At 35.1% G+C, this 19892-nt stretch overlaps 1 protein-coding gene across 23 annotated transcripts in view; it reads left to right on the forward strand.

Annotated features, from left to right (window-relative positions):
* PPFIA2 (PTPRF interacting protein alpha 2) overlaps positions 1-19892 on the forward strand; it is a 467388-nt gene that overhangs the window by 314386 nt on the left and 133110 nt on the right. For all 23 annotated transcript variants that reach the window (XM_073900584.1, XM_073900585.1, XM_073900588.1 and 20 more), the window contains one exon: positions 13532-13648. In XM_073900584.1, the coding sequence (XP_073756685.1) occupies positions 13532-13648 (117 nt within the window). The remainder of the gene's footprint in view (positions 1-13531; positions 13649-19892) is intronic.

Raw genomic sequence — 19892 nt, forward strand, 5'->3', positions numbered from 1 at the left:
ACAAGATCAAAATAACAAAACTTGAAGACCATGAAAAATGATTAACCAAAAATGTATGCAAGGATAATAATTTAAGATCTTACTGATATTTAGCAGAAACAACATTCACTCAACAAACATTTATTAAAACAACAATTACAACTAATAATTATAAAATACCCACAGAGGCCCTCTTCTACGTGTTTTATGAATTTTAACTAGTTTTAATCTTCATATTAGTAATCTCTGAGGCTGGTATTACAAACATTATTTACAGAAAAGGAAACCGAAGCTCAGAGAAAGGAAATAACTTGTTCAAGTTTATACTGACAGAACATAGCAGAACCAGAATTCTACTTCATATTTCATACTCTTAATCAGCACTTTGTCTTATCCCCTGGACAGGTACAAAGTACTGTTTTGGACCTTGAGGACATACCAGTAACCAAGTCAGAAGTTGCCCCTCCCTCAAAGAGCTTGTATTAGAAACACATAAATCTGAAAATCTTTTAGATAGTGATAAATTCTATGAAAAAATTACACAGGGCTATGGATAGAGAGTATTGTAAATAAAGTCCACAATTATTTTTAAGATTTTTCTTTGTTCTCTCAGTTCTTACTTTTGTAATATCATTAATCAATGTCATCATGTCATCTAAAACATTCCTATTTTGACCAGAGAATACCAAAGAGCATACAAAAAAAAAAACATATTTACTTCATTAGTAATTTCAATCTCAGGGATAATTTAGCCTATGTTTCTACTGATTTAACTGACATTAGAAACAATGTGTGAAAGTGAATAAAGAACGTAAGTCTAAAACTCAGGAAATGGAGTTACAGTTCTGAGTTTCACTGAGTTCACTTGAACAGTTTTGAAATTGTTTATTTTATTTGTTATCTGAGTATAGTTGACACAGAATGTTACATGAGTTTCAGGTGTACAACATAATGACTTCACAAGTTTACACGTCTTGCTATGCTCACAAGTGTAGCTGCTGTCTGTCCTCATACATCTCTATTACAATATCATTGACTATATACTCTATGCTGTTTTTTAAAAAAGAGATAGGCATGAGCTACTACATCAGGGATCAGCAAACTCTTCTTTAAAGAGCCATCTAGTAAATATTTTAGGCTCTGTGGCCCAGATGGTCTCTGTCACAACTACTCTACTACTGTAGAGTGAAAATTATCACAATCATGTAAACAAATGAGCTTGGCCATGTTCCAATAAAAATGGATTTAGGAACCCTGGAAATTGAATTTCTTATAATTTCTATGTGTCACAAAGTGCTATCTTTTGATTTTTTCAACCATTCAAACATGTATAAACCATTTTTAGCTTGCAGGCCTGACAAAAATGGGCTACCTGAGGGCTGTAGTTGATGACCCTGTACTAGGTGATCACATAGGGCCTGTCCTGGAGGCTCACTGTTACTGGTGTTGGCTTTTCCCTGGGCTGCTACCTCTACCTGCACAATAGATAAGAGAAAAGCCCTGAACTGAAGACTATATGCATTGGTCCTCAAACTGAAGGGTGTATCGTGATCACCTGGAAGTAGATTCAAATTCAGATTCTTTAAAGTGGAGTCCACATTTTTAACAAGCATCATAGGAGATTTTGATGCATGTGACTTTGAACTGTTAACAAGAACCTGGACCTGAATATAGCATGAACATCAGACACAGATGTAATCTCCCATAAACGGGAGATTACAAAACAGTGAGATAAGAAGCACAATAGAAATAAGAAGGAACCAAACAAAGAATACCTGATATTCTGAGAAAAGTGGATACTAGGGAGTAGTTAGAAGTTAGCATGGACAAGTGGGAGGAATGTGGCAAGTTTAAAACCCTCTTCTCTGTGGAATACTTAATTGGGTGCTGTAAATACATTCTGCCCTGGTTGAGAAAAGAAGCGTGAGGACAAGAAAGGAAAGAAGCAACACACTACAAACAGGAGCTGTAACTTCCCTGCAGGGGAATTTACTTTCTCCCTAAGCGGTACTGCCATTTGCGAGCTCTGTGACTATAGGCAATTTCCTGTATCTTCTTTGCCTCAATTGGCTCAAACTTCATTATGAACTTCTAAGGTTATTGTGAGGTTTAAATAATGTAAAGTGCCTAAAACTGTGATTGGCACCAAGTATCTTTCAGTAAATATTTTTGATGTTGATACTGATTTTTTTTTTTAGCCGTGATACTGTCCAGCTCCTTTTAAAGATGATTGAACTGAGGTCCAGAGAGATGGAGTGTGTGTCCCACAGTGGGACTAATTAGGTAAAGTTTGGGGGGGGCCAGAAGAAGGTTTATCATTCATTCTCTGTAAACGTTATTTTCTTTATCCATGGAAATAAAGTATAAAGACCACATAAGTTCTGGTCCCTTTCCATTCTGACATTTTCTAATATATACACATTTGAAAATCACATAAAAATAAAATTGGAATGGGTGCAAAGGAAGGTAGCACATGATTATTACCATTAGAACCCAAGCAAATAGGTTACTTGAAAAGGAATTCTTCAGAATAATGGGTTTAGTATGCTTCTTTTGTTATTTCTAAGGAAGAACTAAATGGGTAAATTCTTTGTATTGCCCTGGCTTCCTTTTTTATATTAAAGAATGACTAATGGATATTGTTTCTGTCTTCTGCATTTTCTCCAGTGCTTTTCAAGCACTTTGAAATGCTTTTCTTTTCCTTAAGACTTTTTCCCTTACCATATCAGAGCTAAAAAGAATTGTTCCAAGACACAGCCTATAATTTTGTCACTTTTGCCCTGATTGGGAAAAAAAGGTGGGGGGACAACAAAAACTCAAGAGTGGATTCACGGTGTTAGCCATGCCTGGGTTCACGGTGTTCGCCATGCCTGGCTGAGGAGGTCAAATCTAATGGTGCTGAAAGGGAATACAGTCCATCTTCAAGGAGATTACTTTTACTTATTATTTTTTTATCTTTATAGGCTATCTCTCCTTTTTAAGTGTTATTGAGATATGATTGATAAACAAAAATTGCACCTATTTAATGTATACATTTTTATGAGTTCGAACTTATGTATACACTCGTTAATACAATATCACCACAGTCCAGGTACTAAGCTTATCCATCACCTCCAAAAGTGTTCTTGTGTTCTTTTGTTGATGTATTTTGTTTTCGTTTTTGTTTCCGTGGTAAAAATACTTGATAAGAGATCTGTCTTCTCAGCATATGTTAAAGTACACAATACCATATTGTTAACTAAGGGTACCTATGTTGTAAGCAGTCTCTAGAATGTATTCATCTTGCATTCCTGACACTTTATATTCACTAAGCAACAACTCCCCATTCCTTCCCCCTCACTTCAACCCCCTGAATGTGCTGAATCTTTTGTCTGATCTCAGAAGCTAAGCAGGGTGGGGGCTTGGTTACTACTCAGGTCAGAGACATTAATTTTAATGTGACATTTTAAAAGATTCAAATATTTATCGATGGAAATACAGTGTTTTTGGATTATTAAAGTGGAAATTTCATTCTAAAACATCCAAAAATTCCTGACAGCATATGATTCACTCTTGAATAAACAGATGACAGAAACATGATCAGTATTAGGTAGATTTACCTTTATTAATTTAATAATCAGTATTTGCTCAAAGCATTTTAATATTTCTCAGTATACATAACATAACTAAAGTAGAAACTTTTATTCATGTCTTAACATAGTTCATAAAAAACAAGCATTTATTGAGACTTTTAAAGACAGACTCTTATTCACAGAGCTTACTGGCTACTCTGTAAACTAATCATGTCTGGACCCATTGGATCCTTACATTGCTGTGACTCTCAGCATGACTTGGTCTCCTCATTTTTGTTTGTTTGTTTTTTTCACTTGAAGGGTGTGGGATAATGACTGCATTCAGTTGTCCTTTTGCCTTCGTGGAAGGACATGTCAAATTAGCATGTTTTTTTGCTTCTGACTTTAGGGAAGGTAAGGGGCCTAGTGATTGTGGGAAGTATCTTGAAGGAAACCTCTGTTTTATGCCAACAGGTCCTTTATGATAAGCAGTGCCTTTAGCAACTCCTGTTCGTTTTTTTCATTGTGAGACGTGTTAAAAGATAAACTGAAGCATATTAAAAATTCTAAAGGTTTCTTTATACAAAAATCCATTCAAATTAATCAGCAGGTTCAAACCAGAAATGGTTAGAAGCTCCCCCCACCCCGGCCCCGACAGGACCGGGGTGGGGGTGGGGGGGGTCAGAGACAGACTGTGTAGAGAGAGTGCCAACTCAAAGAAAGAATCTTATTTGATTGGCTCTTGTAAAGCCTAGTGGGCTGTGATTGGCTGTCCTTGGCATTTCAGTTCCTTAACTTTGTGGCATTTTATAGGGTCACATTTTGGTTTGCTCATGTAGCGTGCCATGGTATTAGAGCCACCTCAGTCTAATGGCCTCCTGTTTAATTAATTTAACAGCTTATTTTTTAAATAGGCTTCTGCTGTCTTCAGGGAGGGGAGGAGTTATTAGCAACTCCTTGCCCATCTTGCAGTGTATTTTTTTTTTCATGACATTCAAAACTTTCAACTACTGCCAACATTCTCGGCACTCAGTGTTGAATTATTGCAATTGCTTACACATGGTATACACTTCTCAGCGTCATTTGTTTACCTCAGTGAATATTCTTCACCCCTCCTTATTTTGTTTTTTTGCTTATTTATATTTTAAATTGAGGCTTGCTTTCCTGCAGTGATAAATATAATTTGTTCAGAATATGTTTTCCTATTATTGATACTTTTGGAAAACTCTTTAGGACTTTGTTTTTGCTTTTATTCTCTTGATTAATTCTTGTACTTTACTACATTAGCAGCTTCCTTGGTCATTTTTATTACTGTTCTTCTATTTTATGCCACTCTTAGCTGCTAACCTGCTACAGCAGCAGTCCTGTGCCTCAACAATGTCCACTAATTCTCTCCATTTTAAGTTGTTTTGTATTTCCTGTAGTCATTTATATGCCCCTAATGAAAATGCTAGCATTCCACCTTATTATCATTTTAAATATTATGGAAATATTTGAATAATGGAAATAAGTTAAAATAAAGAGTAACCAAGTATCAAAAAATAGAATGACTGAAATACCAATTAGATGAACAAAATAGAGATAGTTTCATAGAGAATTGTAATTTATAGTAGAATTAAATATCAATAACTGTATTAAAAATATAGCTATTGAAATTAATATTATTAAATATCATAGTTAACAATGAAAATGAATACCATAAGTATTCCATGCAAAAACAAATCTACGTAGACAAACATTCGAAATCCTATTGTTATTGCAACCATTGTCTTTAACTTAAAACTAACAATAAGAGTTTTGCATGCCAGTTATTCTTTTAAAAATGGGCTTTAAAAATTTTAATGTTACTGAGTTTTTTAAGGATTTTATTTATTATTTTAGAGAGAGAGAGCGAGAGTGTGATTGGGGGGGTGGGCAAAAGGAGAGGGAGAGAGCATCTCGAGCAGACTCCATGCTGAGTGCAGACCCGGATAAGGGGCTCAATCCCACAGCCCTGAGATCTTAACCTGAGCCAAAATCAACAGACTGAGCCACCCAGGTGCCCCTCTAATATCATTATGAAAAGGATTTTTTTTCACCATTAAAAACTACACAAGGAATTCTTATGTTTTTAGGTATAAACAAAATCAGTTCATGTGTAAAATTTGGAAATAGCCAAAATTCATGTCCTGTTCATGTACTGCGTTTTCCATCAAAGAATCCCCAGAAACTTACTGGTGATGTGCATTTAAATTTGAGTACCCAGTCAATTCATCTAATAGGAATTGGGAAGGAAGGCTGGTCAGCCAAAGTGGAGCAGATTAAAAATAAAGGTATATTGTGTTCTCATTTATTCAATAAATATTTGTTGACTGAATAGAGGTAGTATAGTGGTAAAAATTTGAAACCACCACAAGTGAATCTGTGTTTTCTGCCTCTAAGCTATTTGGTCATTCACTAGGATAAATAGATTCATACATTAAATCATTGATTAACTAACGATTTTCTAAACTTGACAAGAGTCAAAATCTCACAGTGCAGACCTCTGAGTCTCTTCTCAAAACAATTCGATCATTCATTGAATCTGCTCAGTTTCACAAGTTTTCAGTCGTTCACTGAAAGACGCTGAAAATGAATGTTACATGTGAGCTGATCAAACTGCATTAGACGCTATGAAGTTGTTTTCCATGGTTTTATTATGCTTCAGTGGTGCTTACAGATCAATGGCCAAGACCTAGCGCTGGAAAGTGAAATAGCTATTGGCTTGGGGTCCTAAATTCTGTTTGAACAAGTATCTCAATCTTTATAGTTTCCCAATTAACACAAATCCATATAACAACACAAATCCAAACTATTGCAGCTGGAGAGTTGCTTAAACATAAATCATAAATCTCTACTGTTCTACTAGTTACTTTGCTTTTTCATGTTGCAACGTCAGTGGAATCTAAGCATGGAATTCAGCTAAATTAGAATAAGTATATGTGTAGAAGCAAATTATGTGTTAGTGTAGTGAGATTTCTGTAAGTCTCACTCTTGGAATTGTTAATTGAGTTTGGGGTAAAAATAGATGAAAAGAATCTTTGTTAATTAGACATGGGCACTGTCTGGAAGTTCTTGTTAAGTAGGTAAAGGCAACTATGAATTCACAAATATCAGAATGACAGTCCCTGGAGAATTAGGATGAAGAGTAGACATGATTTATTTTAAAACAGTAGTTGGGTAATTTTCAAAGTAAATTGAAATGCCTGTGCCACATAAGAGTTATAAATAAAAGTGATAAAAATGTAAACAGCATGATTTTTATTCCTGGGAATAATTGAAGATATTTTCTAACTGTATCTAAATTGTTTTGCCAAATCATTACAGGTAAATGCCCCTGCTATCAGACCACAAAACTGTAGTCTTGACCTAGATAAATTTTGGATTGTGTATGCAGTGAATCACTTCAGTAATTTTCAAAAGGCATTATAACATAATACTTAAACAACAAGTTTTAACGGTATCAAATCTGGATTGGAAACCTGTCTCTGTCACGTCTTTTTCTCTGTGACCTTATGTATATTAGTTATTCCCTCTGCTAGGTTCTTCATTTGTAAAATCAAAATAATACCCAATTTATAACGCTATTGGGAGGATTAAAAGAGATTACAGTAAAAGCTTGTAAATTGCTTTGCAATTTGTAGCATGTAATATATACCCAACATATAACAACTATTATTATTGCTAATAGTTCTTAATTAGAAACTTAATTCCTAAATTTCTTTTTTCTTGTTTTTCGGCCTTCCTTGTCGAACTTCGGAATGTCCTGTAGATTAATATTTTCAAAAAATAAGGAAGAGAAAAACCAAGTGAAAATTAAATTAAATTACATTGCTTTTCTTTTTTCACTTTAAGAATTCTGTTGGCTGAAATGAATTTCTAGATACCCTTGGAATTCCATTTTTCCATCTAATGTCAATCTATTTTAAATCTAAAGCATATAAACACAGCATGTACTTCAGTACATCCAAATCATACTTCAATATACTTGTAAACATTTTGCAGTATTTTAAGACACAATGAGACATAAAGGTCTGGTTAACTTTCACTAAAGCTGGCCTCCCATGATCCTGTTCGAATCCTCCTTTATAGTTGCCTGTGCCTTCTGCCCTGTCTGCCTTCTTACATTCACGCTGTGAATATCCTATAAGACTAGGTCAGTACTTCTCATTCTTCCTTTATTTTCTCAATGAGTTCTTCCATTCTCAGGGCTCCTTGCTAATCTTGAATCATGTATGAACATTGGAAAGATTTCAGGCTCACACAGTCTTCCACACGAATGACTTAATTTTCCTCTCCATGTATAAATTTTCGAGAACTTTTCCATCCAATTTTTCCAACTCCCTATCAGTCTTTTCCATTCATATAGTGTGTTTTCATGCAACATTCAGTAAGTATTTCTAGAGTGCCTCCTACTTGTTAACCAGTGTCTTAAAAACTGGGAATAAATAATCAGATATAGTTTCTGGTCTCGAGGCACTCAGTGGCAAAATGGGCAGTCAGAAAATAACAGCTAATTGTGATAAAGAGTGATAATTTGTACAACATGAGTTATTGGAGAATACTAAGAAATTATATAACTTAAATCCCTGGGAGGAGGATGGTCCCAGAACCCATCTCAGAGTGGGTGACATACAAGCAAAGACCCAAAAGGTGATCCAGAAGCAGTCAAGAAGGAGGAAGGGGTGTAGAGGAAAACCCCAGTCTACCTCCTGTGGTTCTTTACTCTCACATAACTACCACACTTACAGCACTTCTGATTACAGATGTGTGTGTGCATGGGTGGGAGGGGAGCGTTCTTCCACCAAACATTCTCTGAGACACCAGTGGGTAATCCTACAATTTAGCTTAATTCTGACACTTCCTGGAGATAGTGTCAGATCCCACAGGTTAAAGGCTCAGTCCCACATGTCTACTCCCTTCCACTTTTTTTTTACTTTTTTAAATTTAAATTCAGTTAGCCAACATATAATACATCATTAGTTTTTGATGTGTTGTTCAATGATTCATTAGTTGCATATAACACCCAGTGCTCATCAGGTCACATGCCCTCCTTAATGCCCATCACCCAGTTACCCCATCCCCCCACCTAGCTCAGATGTCAGTTGTAAATAAAATTTGTCACCCGTGTTCCTGACTGATTCGCTGTAAATCAGAGGTTCCCATAACGCCCTCTTTGGATTCTACTAATTTGCTAAAGCAGCTCAAAGAACTCAGGAAAACAGTTACATTTACTAGTTTATTAAAGGATACAGATGAACATCCAGATGAAGAGAAACAGGGCAAGGTCTGGGAGGGTCCCAAGCCCAGGAGTTTCTGTCCCTGTGGAGTTAGGGTGTGTCACTCTCCCAGCACATGGATATGTTCTGTTCACCAACCTGGAAATTCCCTGACCCCCATACTTCGGGATCTTTATGGAAGTTTCATCACATAGGCACGATCGGTCATTAACTCCAAGCCCTCTCCCCTTTCTGGAGAATCGGGGCTAGAGTTGAAAATTCCAAGCTTCTAATCATGGCTTGGTCCTTCTGGTGACCAGCCCCCATCCAGGAGCCAAAAATAATCTGACAGAGGCAAAAGCAAGAACAAAACTTGGAAGATTGGCTTGGAAATATCATGGGTTTGGAAATGTCTAAACACAATGGGTCAGGCTCTCAGAAGCTAGATGAGCAATCAGGAAACACAAATAAGGGTTGAGGAGAAGCAATAAGCCAGAGAACAAAAAGCACACAGATGTCAGAGTTTTAGTTGAGGTACTACAGTTTTTTTTAGTCTCTTGTCCTCTATCTTCATCCAGATAGTGTTTGCCACAGGAATATTAAACAATCTATAGTACTAGGAACACAAAGAGCTCCTGTTCTTCTGTCCACCTGAACAGTTTTCTCCCATTGTCCCCAACTGGTAAATTCTTAGTCATTTTTCAAAATCTCCATTTAGAAATTCCATGCTCTGTGTTACCTTCCATGTTGCTGGTTATATTTTCAAGGACACTTTCAGTTATAAGTGACAGAAAAGCAACTTTGAGCAAAAATGAGAAATTTTGGGCTCATATTAATGAAAGACCAGGGGTAGAGATGATTTAAGAATGGTTAGAATTAGGAGCAGATGTGATTCCTCAGGGCTCTATCTTTTTCATGTGCTTTTCTCCATGAGCTAGAACTGATGGTAAACACCCATCCTGATCAGATCCTACCAGCTTAACCCCCATAGTAGAAAATGAATCTTACCCCATACCTCTGCCACAAACATCTCAAGAAGTATTCTGATTTCCCCGGCTTGGATCATGTATCCATTTGCCCTAAGCTCTGACCCCCTAACTGACAGTCTCTAGAGTAGGGAAGGAAAATTCCGCAGTGAAAATGTAGGATGTTGTTTACAAAAGTAATATTGAAGGGATACTGGGCATTTAAAAAGAAATGTCAACAAACAGTTGATAAATCATGGTTGATCAATTAAAACGACTGTGGGCAGTTCCCCTTGACCAGAGTTCTATGGGCCTTCAGTGGATTGATAAACTGAAAATGTAGGCACAATTATGCCTGGATGTGAATCTCTCCAGGGAGGGGTCCATACCTTAATGATATAGAAAGGATTCCAGGGTGGGAAGGTAGAAATACTTGGAAAGGAAATACTTTGTCCCCATCCCCATCCACTATGAACTTCCCTGACTTAAGCCATATGAGGCAATTTGACAGAAAGTAGAAAGTATCAAGATAGGAGTTAACTTTTGATTCCTACTTAGTTTTCATCACACTCTGTTTATCTCCATTTAATCACTTGTTAAATGTGGATCATAAAAACTATTTTATAGATTAAAATAGTTTATCACAGTGCTTGACACATGGTGAGTTTCCAGTACTTTCTCGCAGTTATGCAACAACTGGGTAAACCACAGAGACTACCCAGAAGTGATTCCTCCTGCCTGCCATGCCATCTCATTTGTAGTAGGTCATGCTCTTTAGCAATGAGGGATCCAGGACTACTTTGGTATCCTAGACAAGTCACTGTCCCCTCCCTTTGACAGCATTCCCTGCCAGTGAGAGCCCAAAGAATGTTTGAAGTCCATCAGCTTCTTTTCATTCTGCTTGTGCTTACAAGCTAGTTCTCAAGCCATCTCCTGCATTTGCTTCTTAAGCCAGTTGGGAGAATTTCCTAAAGAGGACTCTGCTACCTAGAGACCCTGCGATTTCTAGGTGAATTTCTCTGCCCTTTGAACACATTAAAGAGGCTCAACTCCCAACATTGCATTCACAGGAGAGAACCTCTCACTTTTTCCCCCGTGAAAGAAAGAATCAAGATTATTAACACCTACAATTAAATCATATGCTGAAGCTTTGCTTTCATAACTCCTCAGGATAATTTGTTATTGGGCAAAAACAGAACAGAATAAAATCATTTAACAGTGATAAAGAATATAGAGGATTCTACATCTATTCTGTTTCAAAAACCTAATTTGCGGGCTTAATTAAAAACAACAACAAAAAAAGTAGAATTTGTATGTTGGTTGTTATGTCTTTCTTAGAACTGCCATGTGTATACTTTGTAAAACGCTTGAAGTTTGTCATTTTTTTAACATAGCTGCACAATTATATTTGCATACAGTGTTTTCCATATGAATTTGGTGTTTTGACGTTTATTATTTATTATTATTATTATTATTTAGGGTATTAATTCACTGAGTCATTCACTAAACTTTTATAGAGGGCCTGCTTTAATTTAGGCACTAGGCCATGTTTAAAATTTATCTGAATTACTAAACCAATAGAAATTATTCTGAAAACAGAGTTAAATTTGGTGTTTAAATGTTTTTTTTTAAAAAGGTCTCTCTTCACTTCTAAGTAGATTAAATAAAGGAAGAAAATGCATAGAATTTTAAAATTTATTATTAACTTTGTCAACAGATTTGTTAAGTCATGGATGTTATCTTAGTGGAATGTCAGCATACAATGCTTGAATTTTTTAAAATTTGTAATAAAATTTCATTATGTAATGATGATAATATAATATTCTTTTATTCAAGAGACAAGATGTTAAGAATTAATATAAAAATGATATGCCAAGGGACTATTTTATTCTTATTGTTCCTTCGATATAATCCATTTCTGTGCTAACATCAGAGAAATGTCTCTGAAGGTTCCCACACACTCTAAATCATTATCTTTTGTTACTTCTGAATGAATTAGGCTTACATTCTTTGTTTACCCCTATCCATTCATTATTTAAATCAACACATTTTTGTTGAATAAAATAAACCTTGCACATAATAATATGATGTGCTGCTTCATATGAAAATGTTGTTTTCAATAAGGTATTCCTTTGAAAATTGTTTTCCCCTGAAATATTATTAGGACTTCTGATAGCTAAATAAATAAGCAAAGTGATTAAGCAAATAAAGGAAAATAATATTAGATTGTAATCACTGAAATACCCACAATAATAAACAGGGAAACTATAACAAGTGGTTGATGATGGCAAGGTATGTTTTCTCTGAGGAATGGCATTTCAGCTGAATTTTGAAAGCTGGGTTTATGTTAACTGTGGTCTGAGCTGGGATAGAATGTTTCAGGCAAGAAGATAAAGTTGCTAAAATCTGAGTGAAAATGAGCCCAGTGTATTTGAGAGACAGGAAGCCATTGTGACTGAAGGGATCATATAGGATATTCTAGACTTTGTTAAGAAGTTTAAATTTATGCAAATAAATTGGGAAAACATTGAGGTTCTTTGGAACGCGGCTGACACAATGTAACTTAAGTTTCAAAGGTGAATCTGGCTCCTTTGTGGAGGATAGCTTGTAGATGGGCGAGAGTGGGAGCAAGGGAACCAGTTGTTTGCTGATTGCAGTTCAAAAAGAAGAGCATTTACAGAGTTGTTCTTCATTATTTGGTGATAGGCCCTTACAAAAGGATATGCTGTATGTTCAAATGCTGGAGGTCACATACAAGATACCTGATCTCATGAACACAGCATTGTGCATCTGGGCATTAAAGCAGTGGCAGGGATGGGGACAACCACCCAGCTTCTTGACATTTTATGTTTATTTGGTGATTATTGGTCTGTGTGACATACTGGTCTTATATGTGATTGACTATTTATTGTGTATTAAATCTATGGGCATTGATTTCCCCAAGAACCGATACTAATGCATTATCTGAGTTGATAATATAATAAGATTTGCCAGGAAATAAATAAGGTATGGTATTAATGTAAAATACTTTAAAAAATATGTGTAAATAGCAACTATATTTTAAAACACCATTTAAAAATGTTAGAATGATATTTTTCCTCTGTTTATTACTAAGATTACTTAAACTACAACTATCTGAGAATCTTTCTTAGTTGAAAATATTATGTCTGTAAAGTTGAGCTGAAAATTTTCAAGAATTAATTCCTTTTTGAGAAGTCTTCTGCAAATTAACTATAGTTGAATTAGCAGCACTAAGATAATGGTCATTAAAATAATGATAAGGAAACCAATTTAATTCTAAGTACTCATGATAGTGCCACAAAATTAAGTCTAGTTTATGTTATTTGCTTATTTTAAAATTACAGTTATCCTACCTCTTAGGGTGAATGAATGTGCTTATAACTAGCCTTCAGCCTGCAATATTTTCATTTATCTTTCTTTTATACTTTAAAAATATAGACCCATATGAATTTTATCACATTTCATAAATTAATTTTAAAGGTAATTTCTGAATTAACACATGGATCATGGCATTAATTTAGACACATTTCCAACTATATAGATACATATTTAACTAGAAAATATTTTCTTCAGTAAATTTCATATTCATGTAATTATTATTCAAAATGCTAACCTAAATGTTAAAAATATTTTAAGTAATAACAAGAGTTATATTAATGTTTATTTTCTGATTATTTGTTTGTATTCATTAGTTCTTAACCACATTTGAATAAATTCAGTTTTTCTATACTTTATGCTCTAGTTTAGATTTTTAAGGCATAATGCTTTTATTTTGCAGATTGTTGCCTTGCGTGAACAAAATGTTCATATACAAAGAAAAATGGCATCAAGTGAGGGGTCCACAGAATCAGAACATCTTGAAGGGATGGAACCTGGTCAGAAAGTCCATGAAAAGGTATGACACATACGACATGGTTCTACATGGAAATATTCATTTGCTATGTCATTTGACAAAATATAAAATATGAAGTCCATGTGATAAACATTCTTTATTATTTTTTGATTTGTTGGTCAAAAGTTCATGATGACTTTTCATTTATTGCTTTTAATTTGATCTTCTTAAAAATAATATGTATATGTGTATGCATAGATATATATTTGAATTTCTCAATACTTGCTGTTAACTTGATTCTCTGAAATAATTCAATTGTATATCTAATTGAATAAATATATTTGCACAGATAGGTATATCTATGATATATATCCAGGACTTTTTAAGTATAATAACAATAATTTTGATTTATAAATGGTATTATGTACAATTGGCAACTCATCTGTGGCTTATCACTGCAAAAATTTTTTGGTAATCTCCTATTTGGTTTGGTATTTTCCGTGTGTTTAAGAAGTTCCTAACAGTGTTCCTGTTAATGAGAAATTTCATAAAAGGATATCTGAAGTCTTGGGACTTTTACTGGTTTTTAGAAGGGAATTATTTTCCTTTGGTTGGGTCTTCTACCCAGGCTAAGAACACCAGCAGTCTGCTTGGCCCTTTTAGCCCAGAAAAAATTTGTTTCCAGCACAAAATTTGGTCAGTTGCTGGTAGGTCTGGAATCAGATAAAGATGACATAGGCTTTGCATACCCTGTGCCCGAGGCTTAGACAGTCTGCGGAGATATTTGCCGTGACCAGTTACATCTTCAGATGGTTGAACTCTTTAAGCATCAAGACTGCATGAATTAGGTAGCTAAATTGGTTTCATTGTCAATGTCAAGAGATTTTAGAACATAGAGATCAAGAGGCAAGTGACTGGACCACGAAGCAATAGCACCAGACTTCTTACCTGAAAATAAACTGAACACTTCCTTACTTATCCAGTTGAAACAACAGGAGGGGCTTATGTTTCTTCCTCCAAGTATGAAAGCAAAGGAGGCCAGGTCAACCAGACTAATTTCCTGAGACTGTCATCAGTTCTGGTGGCTGAGAGGCAAATAGCTCTTAATTTAAGGCTTCACTGTTTTAGCCTTTATCCATGTATTTTATAGAAATCTCAAGCTGAGTATTAAAAATAAACTACAGTCTGACAGCTAGGTTTCATGAGCTGTATTTCAAATTTGAATAAAATTATTTCTCGTCCCTTCAGATAAGTAAAGTGACATTAATTCAGTAAACAAACCACCGAGCTCTTTAGAATAAGCTGTTTGCACTCAAAACTCAGTTTAGGAAACTAACATGTAATTTTCTATTACTGTTTCATTTTAATTATGTCATCAGTAATACAGTGCTATACCTTTTCTCAGAGAATTATAGAATCATACTTGTTTGGGTATAAAAATGGACTTTGTCGTCATGAAGTCTTTTTCTTAGAAGTCTACAAAACATTGCGTTTTTTTTAACAATGCTGTATTTATGCTAATCCAGATAAGAATTAAAGATACATGTATTTGAAAGGCAGAAAGAACTTGAGATCTTGTCTATTCCCTAACAAACCATTTGATATTTAAAGCGTTTGTCTAGTACTTTCAGGAGAGAAGAGAGTACTCACACACATTTTTTTTCAAATGTTGTTTCTTTTAACATATAACCCCTAAATGTCCAGGCATTCTAGAATGTAAGACAATTCATGTCAGATTAACTTTCAGAAACTGGTTCTAGTATCAGGATGAGGACCTATGTATAATAGATGTTTGTCTCTATTGGACTCCACAGAGTCTAAGGATTCTGAGTAGTTGGTGATGTAAAGTACTTGTCTCTTTCTTTGCCTTTTCGTTCTTGAAGAAGGCATTTCAGCCAGTAAAGAAGAGAAATTCCGTGCCATTGCTAACTTACTCTTCCTTATGAGTGTAACTAAAAATTTTTAAACATTGTAATTATTGGTATTCTTTTTTTCCCAATTTCCCAGAATTGTAAGAAGAGTGATTTCCAAATGCTTTGAAATAATGATAAACTAGTATTGTTTAAAATAGCATGCCCCTATCTTCTGAGTGTAAACCTAAAATATATATCATGCATATATATATTTTTTCTAATTTAAAATAAGTGACCTGTTTCAATTCATATTACTACTGAGATGTCAGTCAGGAAAGTATTTTGAAAGTTTGAGGGGTTTTTTGTTTTTTCTTTATTGAGGTATAATTGATATACAATGTTACTTTAGTTTCAGGTGTACAACACAGTGATTTGATGATATTTCTATACCTTGCAAAATGATCACCACGATAAGTATAGTGACCATCTGTCTCCATACAAAATTTATACAATATTACTGACTATATTCCCTATGTTGTTTATCACATCTCTGCATCTTATTGATTTTATAACTGGAAGATTGTACCTCTTAATCTTCTTCATCTATTTCATCCATTTCCCAATCCCCTTACCTCTGGCTACCATCAGTTTTATTTTCATGTATTTATTTATACATTCATGTCACGCTTCTTTGCCTGCCATTTCTTTTTTTCCAGTTTTATTGAGATATAATTGACACATAACGTTGTTAAGTTTAAGGTATACCACTTGATGATTTAGCATATGTCTATATTGTGAAGAAATTACCACAGTAAGGTTAATTAACACATTGATTACTTCACCTAATTACCTTTTGTGTGTATGTGTGTGCATGTGCTAAGAATATTTTAGATTCACACTCAGCAACTTTCAAGTATATGATACAATCCTACTAATAATGGTCACCATGCTGTATATTAGATCCCCACAATATTCTAACTGCTGACATTTATGGATAGAATATGAAATGATATCCTAATCATTATATTTATCATCCTTATATAAATACTCCTATCTTACATACATACACATTATAAAGCATCTTTACTTTTCAAAATTATTCTGTTGCATGATTATTTAAAGCATTTCAAATACCAAGTGTTATAGGATTGTAATTTAAATCCTACCACTTAATTTTTTATTGAGAATTGTTTAAAAGGCTATTCCAACAAAAAGAAATATTATATTTAGGAGTCTCTATACAATGAAGATTATCAGTTAAGTATGACTGTAGTAGTAATGCATAAATTGCAAAGTGGTGGTTGGAGACAAATGCACAAAACTATTGTTAGATACTATGGAACTGCCAGAAAGTGACTTGTAAATCCTAGTCACAAGGATTACCCTTTGCTTAGGGTAGTAAAGCTACTTAAATTACATAGTCAGGGTGAGTTATTAGCCAACAGATGTTTTATGTTGGTGGCTTGAGAATTCTTTTGACAAAATAGTTGATAAAAATAGTCTCAAAAAAGCACACTCTGAAACGGCCTTATTACTCATAGAAAAGCTGTGTAATTATTATCAACATTTTAAAAACAAAAAATTAAAAGAAAAAGTAAGCTTAACTGAAACTAGTTTAAATGTTTCTGTGGGCCATAAATTTAATCAGTTCTAGAAGAACATAAATACTCATCAGATAATAAAAATTTTCAGGACACTAAATTTTACCTCATTAAAAGTTCAGAACTGGGCTCAATACCTTTCTTCCTATTAATTTCTAGAGGCGAATTAATTTGTGAAATTTTTGCAATAAACACACTATTCTTGTAAAGGAGATAATAATGCTCCTGACTCATATACTCTGTACTTCCAATTATTTTTTGCAGCTGCAAATATTTGCTAAGTGATGTGGATAAGTGGGATGTTAGACACTGGTGGAGATTCAGAAGACATTGTCTCTGTGATAAATCTGCTGAGAAACTAGAGTGAAAAATCAGCATGCCTCAATTAATATTGTAAAACATGATAAATAAGTAGTGTCAAAAATGATATTAGAGTTTAAAGGAGAGATAAATTAATTGTGATGGGAGGTGTTAGAGAGGCAGCATGGAATAATGATTTGTTTGATGTCAGTACACCTGGATTCAAATTCCATCTCTGCCAATTACTAGCTGGGTGACCTTGAACTTTAACCTCTCTGAGCATCAGTTACCGGAAAATAGTCATACCTAACTTACAGCTTTGTTGTAAAGAGTAAAGACACTGACTATAACTAACAAAACTTGATTACAAGCAATAAATAGTGATGGTTATATTTATTAATACTATGTTTTCATGGTCATGCATTTTTCAATAAATATTTAGTGGCAACCTTATTGAAGGTGCTAGGATATAGGTTCTGGTCTAGGTGGTTGGGAGGTAGTAATGAACAAGGCAGATGAAGGCACAGGCAATAAGTGCATATAAGAGGGAGTGAATGTGATCAAGGGGCAGGTGTGAAGTATGTTAAATAGACATGGCAAGGAAGGACCTTTTTAGGAAGTGGGGTTTGGACTGAAACTTGAAAGAGGACATGGATTCAACCACATGGAAAAACTTAAAAGAGTTTTTGAGGCAAAGGAAACACTAAGTGCAAATGCACCAAGGGTGAGAAAGAGCATCTCTGGCACCTTCTTGGGAAGGAAGGATGACAGGGTCACTGAAGCCTAGTACTAGGTCAGGGGAGAGGGCAGCAGGAGACAGGATGGAGCAGTGAACAAGGTCAGATCATGTAAGTTCTTGTAGGTTGTGGTAAGGAGTCTAATTTTATTCTCAAAGCAATGGGAAGATATAGAAGTCTGTTAACCTGGGAGCATCTTAATTAGATTTTTTTTTAAATCATTTGCACTGCAATTTTATATCCGTCATTTTTTCACACATCAGACTTCCAAAGTTGATAGAGATGTTCCTTTTCTTAATTTTACCGATAATGAAATTGAGACTTAGAACAATTAAATGACTTATTTGTCCAGAGCAGGACCACAACCCTGGTCTTCTCACCTCCAGACAATATTATGCCCTCATATTCCTTCTCACATGCCTGGATGATCTCTATAGGTGTTACTGTCGATTTTTTAAAAAATTCATTCTAGGGGCGCCTGGGTGGCTCAGTTGGTTAAATGACTGCCTTCGGCTCAGGTCATGATCCTGGAGTCCCAGGATCGAGCCCCACATCGGGCTCCCTGCTCGGCGGGGAGTCTGCTTCTCCCTCTGACCCTCTTCCCTCTCATGCTCGCTATCTCTCATTCTCTCTTTCTCAAATAAATAAACAAGATCTTTAAAAATATTCATTCTAAGCCAATCTTAGTCTTTCTGATCTTTTCTTTTATTATTATATATATTCATTTGTTTTTTAGAATTGATTATTTCATTCTCTTCAAGAGTGTGCTTTTATTTTTATTTTTATTTTTCCCACAACTTCTCCCAGTTATTACTGGTTTTTTTTTTGTTTGTTTTGTTTGTTTTTTTGTTTGGTTTTTTGTTTGTTTGTTTGTTTTTACTCTGAACAGATCCTCCAAGGCAATGGCATTCCAAACTTTTGATCATGGCAAGCATGACTCTTAAACCTAGGCAAGACAGGGCTGTGATTTGGTGGGCCTTGCCCTTCTACTGGATGAGAAGTTCAGGAGACCAGGGGAAATTGCACACCTGTGAGCCACACCACCACCACTTTTTGACCCTATGCCGGGTACTTGGAAGCCCAGACACTCTGATCAGACAGACCTTCACCTGCCTCCAGGGCCTTTATTGACTTCTTCCCAGGAGCAATGTCTGTAGTCTCTCTGCACTCTAGTGCACCCATTCCTAGACTGAAGGAGTGTGGCCAAGGGATGCCTGTTTGCTGGGGTTCCACAAAGTTTGAAAATGCTGGCTGAGGTATCTATTCAGGCAAAACCAGTTCAGTATTCTGGAAGGAGCTGAGACGAGGAAGAGAAGGGGAGCAGACAACAGTCCAGGGGCCATAGCTGGCTAAGTCCTGCCATAGAACTTCAAGGAGACTGAGAATTATTATTTAGAATTTGGTCTAAGTCCTGCCATAGAACTTCAAGGAGACTGAGAATTATTATTTAGAATTTGGTCTAAAAGTCAATGTGAAGGTATCTTTTCAAGGGATGTAATAGGTTATATTTTTACTTGACAGTTTGCTGGCTTGATTTATAATCGTTAAATATTTAGATTTATGGTAAATGGACCTCTCTTCATTGTTTTGCCCTGGACCCCCCCGGATACTGGGTACCTACCTGTCAGCTACCCACTGTAAGAAATACAATTTAATTTCAACCTTTTACTCAGCAATATATGTGTTACATCTGTTTGCATGTATGTGTAAAACTGAAAAAGAAGTCTCACAAAGCAATAGTTACATTTTACCATATACAGTACATTTTGATATTTCTTATTCATCAGTGACTGAAACATTACTTTAGTTCTTCACA

The sequence above is a fragment of the Callorhinus ursinus genome, unplaced genomic scaffold (assembly GCF_003265705.2).
Source record: "Callorhinus ursinus isolate GAN/ISIS: 27379988/994484 unplaced genomic scaffold, GSC_fseal_2.0 scaffold14, whole genome shotgun sequence".
NCBI lineage: Eukaryota > Metazoa > Chordata > Mammalia > Carnivora > Otariidae > Callorhinus > Callorhinus ursinus.